Source organism: Apis dorsata, unplaced genomic scaffold, assembly GCF_000469605.1.
Source record: "Apis dorsata unplaced genomic scaffold, Apis dorsata 1.3 scaffold_200, whole genome shotgun sequence".
Lineage (NCBI taxonomy): Eukaryota > Metazoa > Arthropoda > Insecta > Hymenoptera > Apidae > Apis > Apis dorsata.
The window spans coordinates 23,789-33,304 of record NW_006263484.1 but is presented as its reverse complement, the minus strand read 5'-3'; the positions used below and the strand labels follow the sequence as shown (position 1 = coordinate 33,304).

General features: G+C 29.5%; 1 protein-coding gene across 15 annotated transcripts in view; it reads right to left on the bottom strand.

Annotated features, from left to right (window-relative positions):
• LOC102675687 (regulator of G-protein signaling 11) overlaps positions 1-8,687 on the bottom strand; it is an 18,702-nt gene extending 10,015 nt beyond the window's left edge. For 2 of the 15 annotated variants that reach the window (XM_006614917.2, XM_006614918.2), the window contains exons 1-4: positions 7,618-8,686; positions 4,557-4,774; positions 2,698-2,794; positions 2,560-2,610 (exon numbers count right to left, since the gene is read on the bottom strand). In XM_006614917.2, coding sequence (XP_006614980.1) covers positions 2,560-2,610; positions 2,698-2,794; positions 4,557-4,625 — 217 coding nt within the window. In that variant the 5' untranslated portion in view covers positions 4,626-4,774; positions 7,618-8,686. Of the gene's footprint in view, positions 1-2,559; positions 2,795-4,556; positions 4,775-7,617 lie in introns of those variants that run through there. The other 13 variants (XM_031510102.1, XM_006614919.2, XM_006614912.2 and 10 more) reach the window with 10 other exon arrangements.
• Between the last annotated feature and the right edge of the window lie 829 nt (positions 8,688-9,516).

Sequence of the window (9,516 nt, the reverse complement as noted above, 5' to 3'; positions counted from 1 at the left end):
CACGCACGCTCGCACATATATATATATATATATATATATATATATATACGTACAATATGATTAACAGTGAAAGAAAGAAGCGAAATTTTTGCTTTTGATTTTTCAAGCATTCTACAAAATCAATTTAACTACATACAAAAAGCTAAAGAAACATCGAAAGAAGCCTGCGAAGAAGAAGCGATTTTCGAGTAAAAATAAATTTTGCTGAGAAAAGCGACAAAGAATTATCGTGAATGGCGAAATAATCGGTCGCGACAATGATGTAGCTTGTCAACGAATTCGAATACAAAGCTAAACGATTGAAAGCGGACAGGCATTCAACTACTACATACGAGCATATATATATAGCGTAAAGAACAAAGCTCTTATCTTACGGATGGGAAGATATTTCACAAAAAATCAACATAGTTTTTATGCCTTAATATTATATCGGCTCAATTGCTCGATTATCAGATCTCTAAAAGAAAAAAATAAATAAATAAATAAATAAAAAAATAAACTATGCAATAAAAACTTTTACGTGTAGTATATTTGCAATAGGTGAGTCAAGTTACGCGTTCATTACATTCCGGCATCACTCGTTTTCATCTATATAAATGCAATTATCTTCCAAATTGTCGTTGTTACACATTTAGAAAATATCGCATCTCCGTTTCTATAATCTAAATTGCTTTTCATGAATTTAATCGTTATATACCATCCATTTTACATTTATAAAACTATCTCCTCCTCGAAATAAAGCAAGTTAATTATAATATTTGAAATATTCACATTTATTTTTCGAATAACGAACAGTTTGGGGGACATAAATTACATTTATCAATTAAAAGACGTCGTGCCTCGTTATACAACGATGTTAGTAAAATATCGGTAAAAAGATGAAAGACAAAGAAAGTCCAAACGATATATAAAATAGATATAATATAATATAATATAATATAAACGTAAATGTAAGTTACGTTCAACTGTTTCAATTTATATAAATTGAGTAAATCAAGGATAAGAATCAGATTTAGATCAAATCTATTTGATCCGACGATCGATAATCCGATCGAAAATTGTCATCGATAATAATTTATCGCAAATATATATGTATATGTATTTCTCGAAATCCGATCCCACCGATTATGTCTTAAAAAAAAAAAAAAAAATTGCTCGAAACACGATATTCTTTTATTTGATTCGATAAAATCGTTAAAATCGATAAAATCGTTAAAATCGAGGCTACTTTTCTACGAGTTTATCTAAGATTTTACACCGATTAAATATTAAAGTATAATATATATATAATATTATATACATTATATAATATTATATACATATGTATACCGCAATATCATTACGATTAAATTTCTACTTGGAGATATAAAATCGAGACTTTATCTCGTCGCATGCTTCAAAAAGGGAAATGCATATATATATCGTAGGATACATCGACTAAACGGTTAACACGACATTTTCGATGAAACGCGAAATGCATACGTATTACCTGTATATATTTTTCGTATTTTCAAAATTCGTATTTTACTCGAGCATTATCGCATCCACATATCTGTACTCACGACGAATGCATTACACATAGGTAAATTGTGTACATACGTAAAAAATTTACAGATTTTTTTTTATAGGTAATGAAAAACTAATTTTTTGCATTCTGTCTCTTCGTTTTTATATTTCTTCCGACGATTAACTCCAACGTTGGAATTTTACGAAAAAAAATTTTTAAATACAATTATGCTCCTTTATCGTGATAAAAACAAAAAATCGAAGCAAAAATATTTAATTTCGAATAATAAATGTAGATATGTATTAAGCGTAAGACAATAAGCGAATAATAACACAAAGTTAAAAATAATAAAAATTTAAAAACATTTGAATCTATCGAATATAAAAAAAAAATGTTNNNNAAAAAAAAAAAAAAAAAAAAAAAAAAAAAAAAAAAAAAAAAAAGAGGAGAAAAAAAATGAAGAAGCGCAAAGAATGATTTCGATCGCAGAATATCAAAATCAAATTCAACAATGTTGAAATATTTATTATTCAATTTTTCTGTTTTGTTGAAAATAGCTCGAGATATTATATATCGAAAAATCGGTAAAATTATTCGACTAACAATAAACAAGCGTTGATAGCTATATTATACACGATGCACTCGAATATCAAATTCGTACGTGATAAAAAGCTAAATTAGCGCGATGCAAACGAAAAAGAAAGAAATCGAAAGAGACGAAGGATAAAATAGAGAAAAAAGAGAAACGAAAAGTGAAAGGATAAAAAAAAAAAAAAAAAAAAAAAGGAGCGAAAACCGAATACCCGTGTGAAAGACGTTCCAATATCATTCGAACAAATATTCGCCTAACAGTTTTCGATCGAGCATAACACAGGCACAATGGTTAAACGTAAAAAAAAAAAAAAAAAAAAAAAATGCAATGAGAGAAGAAACACGTGATCCATTATCGATGGTCGGCGAGACGAAAAACGATGCGTGGGTCATCAAAGCACTGCGGAAACTCGGGCATATACGATATTATTTAGATATCTGTATATATACGAATCTCATACCTGATTCCTCGATGGAAAGCCGCTCCATCAGCCACTCGATGAGATCGTAACCTGCAACACGCAGGCAGCCTACTGTAGTGTCCTGGCCGTGATGGCCGCTTACGCTTACTCCACAACGCAGGTACCGATGGCACTCACCCATGAAAGCCGAAGGAATTGAGGTGAGAAATTGTTTTTGGCTGCGCACGGGTACCCCGTTCTCAGGGTCTTGCATCTCCCGCACCAGCCCCTCCATCTGTAATAAACATAGTCGATCGATCGATCATCCTACGCTTCGGTTATTCATTTTAATTACATTCTTTTTAATTTTACCAAAAAATCTTTTCCATTCTTTCCCGCTTTTCTTCTTCTTCTTCTTCTTCTTCTTCCTCCTCCTCTTCTTTCTTTACAAGCTAATAAAACACGCATACGATACGTTTCATTCAAGCTATTTCTAATCACTCGAATCATCGATACTTGCCCCACCGCAAGAAATAGAAATTCTTGATCCAAGAAATATTGCGAAATTCTAATCTCGCGACAAAATTTTTCCCTGAATATTCTTCCATAAATAGTATCATAGATATCCATCGTATCGTGAATCTGATACGAATATATCCTCCTATCGTTGTTCGGTTGCTCAGCGTTCATCGTCGAGTATCGAAATTTGAGAAAAGATTACTCGATGCAGCTTCTTCTATGTCTTCAATTGTATGATATAGGAGTGGATCACGCGATTCTCGTAGCATTAAATAAAAAAAAAATCAATTAGGAAAGAAAGAGCAAAGAAGAATAGAAGATCGGCAAAAATAGGATCGATGTCGAAATGAAATCAACAGCGATTATTATGAATGGAAAATGGACGAATTTCGTAATCCCTCTCCTAAAATCATCGTACAACTATATAAAATATCGACGAATCTAACAGCAATCATTATGCCGAGTTCATTACGCCTATCACTAGGATTTCTCACAATACGCACGCGCTCCGCCAACATGGAACAATCCAGGACATCAAAACTACATACGACTTTATCGATGCCAATCAACTCGAGCTTGATATACACTCGCTACATCTTGAAAAGGAAGCTACAATCACACACATTGCTATCTACCAAGTCAAGATCCATACATATTGACGAAAAATTCGAGATTAATTGCCACTTGACTCGCAGAGAGATATATATCTCGATGTATTTTTTTTATATTTCTTTTAAATAATATTAAAGGAATTTATATCAAATTTATATAAAATTCTCTCGCGATTATTCAATATTCTTCGCAAATATTTTAAATATATCCTCTTCCATTTTCTTGTCATTTAAAAAAGGATATATCTTTTGGCTCGTGAAATAGAACATTTTTTTCATCTCGTTAAATTGATTTGATTTTTTTGATCGTAATAACAATAAATATACGATGTTATTCTCGATTTCAATAAAATTGTTTCCCATTAAAATACACGTGTAATTTTATTAAATTATACATCGTATTAATTTTTATATGTCATAAAATAATTTCATTAACGATTCCAGGAAACGAAATACTTTTCTTTTTTCTCTCTCTCTTCTCACCTTTTTCATTATTACTTGTATATCTTTGGCTAAACAATTTTCTTAATATTGAAATTTTTTTCCATACCAGATATTTACGTTTGATCCATCAAAAATTGAACGATCCTACGAGTACATACATAATACAATAACGTAGAGTTTAATATAGTTCGCGTTCATTTCTTACGATCTCATTAATTTATCATTTTTCACCATGATATTCAATGATTATCATACTATACAGATCGCTGAATTCTTCTTATTTTCGAATAAATAAATAATATATTTATTTATTCGATATAATAAAAAATAAAATGGACCTCGAACACGTGGAATTGAATTATAAAAAAACGATTAATTCTTATCGATAAATATTACAAGATTAACAGTTCAACGAACGATTAATTTTTAGATCATTTGCGTTCCGTGTGTAACATTAAATAGAAAAAGAAGAAATTTATATACCTTGTCGAAGGCGCAAGGCCTGTGAACGCTTGGCTCCTTTTTCTGTTGTTGATTATTAGAGGCCTCCATCGCGATCGAGGCGGCCCTCTGCGACGCTGGCAGGAGCTGTGACGATATCGATGGCGGAGGGGGCTGGGGAGTTGGGCCGGAGACGGGTCTACCCGAACTCCATGGGGCTCTAGCCCCATCCCATCACTCCAGTCACCCCCGCACGCCCACTGAAATTTTTATAATAAATTAATCTTTTCACTTTTCGTTTTTATCTATAAACTTGTTTAAAATTACAAATAAAAACAATAAAAACAATATGGATATTATAAATTTAAACCTGACTCTATTTAAATCTTATTACGTATCCTCGTCTTTAAATATGCGTCCTCGTCATATCGACTACATTTCTATCATAGAGAAAATCGATTTCGAGTCTTTTTTATGTATTCGTTTATATTCTTCATTTTCATATATAATAATATAAAATAAAATTATTAAATTATAAATCGTTATAGCGTACAATATATCATTTGACAACAATACCGACGAGAATACGTAATAAAAATATATAAAATATAATATAATAAATATAAATCTAGTTTTAGAAAAGAAGATCAATTAATACGCATAAAATAATTCATCGATAATGTCCGATATCTCTTATCATTTACTCAAATTTTTTGATTAAAAAATTTTGTCAAATTGGTAATATATTATGAAACATTACAAATCCAATTCATAGGATGATCATTTTTAAAAATCCAATGGATAGTCTTCACTTTTGTGTGTGTGCGCGCGCGTGCATGTGTCAATGTTTATCATAATAATAATAAGTAAAGAATGATTCTAAAAATATAATATACGTGTGGATTTGGTTCTATGTAATAAAAATATATCGTGAATGTAAATTATGATCTATAAGAATATGATTAAGAAGCGAATCAAAATTTTTACATTCGTAAGTAATAGAATGTTTCTGTATTCTATTTTCAAGTTTTATTTTATTCTTATATTTTATTCTATGTCGATACAATTCGAATCTTATGACCGAGAAAATGTTTTTATAATCTGAACTATTCGAATGAACTTTCTTACTTTAATGTATAGAATGTACACAATTTCCCAACATACGTATACATATTCTTATATAATAATTTTTTATTTATATCTGCCTTAATATTGTAATTAAAAAATATATGCGTATAATCGATTTACTTAGTATTAAATTATCTTTAAAAACATTTCCACAACATTTTATTCGTATTTTCCACAATAAATTCCAATTTTCTTATATAGTTATAATGACAATGTATAATTCGATATCATTACGATCACTGTGATTATCTGATAACTTAAACAATTTCCATTTCATAAGTTACACGCATTATATGATTGATTTATTCGTGTTCCTAGAAATTTGTACTTTTTGTTTAAAAATGTGTTTATATGAATCTTTCATGCGTATAATTCATCATAATAATAGATATTTCGCTATTTGAATATTTTCTATTCAATTTCTAACGTATTTATTTTTTCCTTATTATTTCTTCGCTATTACGTTATGATTATGAAATAAAAAATGTAAAATCAATTAAATTATACCAGGTAAATTGATAAATATTTATTATATAAATATTATAAAAGTAAATGTAGAGTTGTCTTCTTTTTTGTTATACATTTATATATATATAAAAAATCCGTGGTTGGATACTTTCGTGACTAACGATATAAACATATAATGATACATATACGTATATTTATCAATAAAAATCATCAAAATGAAATTAAAACATGACATTTTTATTAATTGATGTGTTCATGAAATTCCTATTTATTATCTACATGTTAATCATTTATAGACATCGTCATTCGTATTTTAAATATAAAAACTTATAAACTAAAATGTAAATATAAAATCAAAATAAGGATATAAATACAACTAATTTTGCCATATGAACTAATAATATTTTAATTATATGAAATCAATATCTCTTCGATGTTTGCATTTTATTATATTATTTGATAAAATTTTATAAATAATACGCGCTAATAAAACGATAATTAAAAGATTTATATATTCGAATCGTTTCATTTTCATTGAATCGTTACTATAGCAATGGCGATACTATAAATACATACACGCCAACAATGATTCCGCTGAAAGCGAAATTGTATTCAATCTTAAAATCGTATTTACGAGAAATCTCGAGTATAAATTTATAACGGCACCAAGTTTTGAAATAACCATACATATGTATGTAATATATATATATATATATTATATATATGTATATGTTATATATTCGAAAGAAAGATTAATAAAAATTTAATATCAATTTAATTTTTGCTGTTAACAGTTTTCAATTAACACATTTGGTTAACATTTTTCCATGTTTTATCTATTTTGGAAATGCGCGTCGAGAAACTGCGTCGTGACCCGGTTCACTTTCTTTAAGCTTTCGTTCATCGTTGGAATACGTGGTCGATATTTATTGCAGCTTCTTCGTACGATATTCATTTTTCACTTTTTCTCACGAAAGAAAAACTAATAGAAGAAAAGTTTATCACACGATACACTTATCTGATATCCGATACAGATCTGACACTTTTCGAAAATCACTTTTCTATTAATTTATCGTTTATTCGATTTCATAATTTCATTGATTAATCAATGTTAAACTAGTCAATCGATTTTATCATAGAACAAAAGATAATAGAGAAAGAGAAATAAATGTTAAAAGTATATATATAAATTTCTATTACACCGATAATATTTCTTGATAAATATGAGAAAAAGAATTGTTGAAAGAGACGATGATATATGTCCTTGACATAGAACGCGTGATATACGCGTGAAAATTCAAGGAATTTTGTCACCAGTAATAAACGGATAATTTAATATAACGGATAACATTCGCGTGCAATGAAATGAGTAAAAGATAAAAGAATAAACAGGCGGAAACAAAACAACAAAAGATTCTCTTGGATTAATTTTAGTCGATGATCGCATTTGTAAATTGTACAACGATCCAATCGGAAATCCAATCATAATGTGATAATTATTACTCACTCGACGATTCAGGGCAGTGTAGCTTCATATACGCGTCTGGTAATGTGTATCAGGCCATTGGAACACGATCGAGCTCGCGGCCTTTCTTCCGCAGCTTCAAGTCTAAAGCCACCGTCCGCACTATATGCCGTCGAAACAGCACCGCGCGCGCACACCCGCGCTACACCATTCTCAATACCAAAACCAGCACCACCAGCAGCACCGACGCCAGAACCAATACCAACCACGACAGCGACGCCACTAACGCTTCTATACCAAGCATATTTTCAACGGCTATGATGACGGCCGCTACTACCGGCTAGACGAAGACGGAGATGTTAGCTAGCAAAAGTGGGAAAAATAGATGCACGATAAAAGAGGATAGCGACGCTAAAGGAGAAAAAAAGAGAAAAGGAAACGGCTGAGACTAGTCGGGAAAATATTTTGTTAGATTTCGTACCGCTCTCTACGAAATTTTTGTATTAATATACACTACATATATCCGTGTATGTAGAAATCCATACTAAACACATGCATCGTATATTACACGTTTGCACTGTTTTGTTTCTCTATAACTACATATACACTATGTATACGAATGTCACGTTTCTCAAGATGTAGCACACTATTGCACACAAAACATAATCGCGCACTACCAACACATTGATCTTTTCGAACGATTCATCGCATCACTTTTCACCATGTTTATCGCTGTCGACCGAGATAAAACACATCTTATTAATCACGCTGATCTGTCAGTGATGATATCGTATTCAAATTTCGATATCAGTTTCGCGAAGATCGAACTCTACAACAGACATTTCGTGGTCGTTGTGTAGAAGCTGCTCAGTTCAACTTCGGATATTCTCGTGTTTGTTCGTCGACCGTTACCGCGCACTTTCGGCCGAGAATCGGAGTTGCTCGGCGCCACTTGAGACTTTCCACAGCCTCCCTGTCCGTTCGATTCCGTCACCCCTTCAGCGAGCGAGCAGATCGCACGGTTTCTCTCGACTTTATCGATGACAAATGCATATAAAGAGAATTCTATAGTTTATATTATATATTATATACGTGCGTGCGCGCTCTCGTATGTAAATATGTTATATATTAATATGCATGATATATACATATATGTACGTATGTTTGTATTGCAAATTATAACAGAATAATAAATTTCATTTTTATATTATATAGCTTTTATTATTTTTTAATGTTATGAATAATATGCATATAATGTTTTCTAGTAAATTTTTAAATAATATTTAAAATAAAATTATATCTTATCCTTCTTGTCATTGTAAGAATCAAATAATTTTTTTTAACAAACTATACATGTTCTTATAAAATACTTTTCACTTATTTTATATTTGTCATGAAATGATTCATAGTATTTTATTAATCTTTTATCTTACGTATTAGATACTAGTAATATCTCTATATTTATCTTCCATAAATATTCTTTTGTTAATATTCAAATAAAATATGAATAATAATAATAAGCATTAATAATTTTTTTAAATATTTTTTTTATTGAATAAAAAATATTATATAATATGAAATAAAATATAATATATATTTCATATCATAGCTTATTTATATGTCACAAATTTGTGTAATACAATATATTCGTGTCATACATTATATATACTCATTTATAAATATCATTTTACACAATTAAGTTTTTAAATTCATTTAAATTGAACTAAGTTCAATTTAAATTGAATTTATTCACCTATAGAATTATTATATAAATGATATATTTAAATACAATATTTAAATAAAAATATTCATACATATATATATATATATATATATATATATATGAATATATATATGTATGAATATATATATAATACATGATACGATATTATGAATATATGTATATTTCTTTTTATTTTTTTTCTATATATTCGTACCATA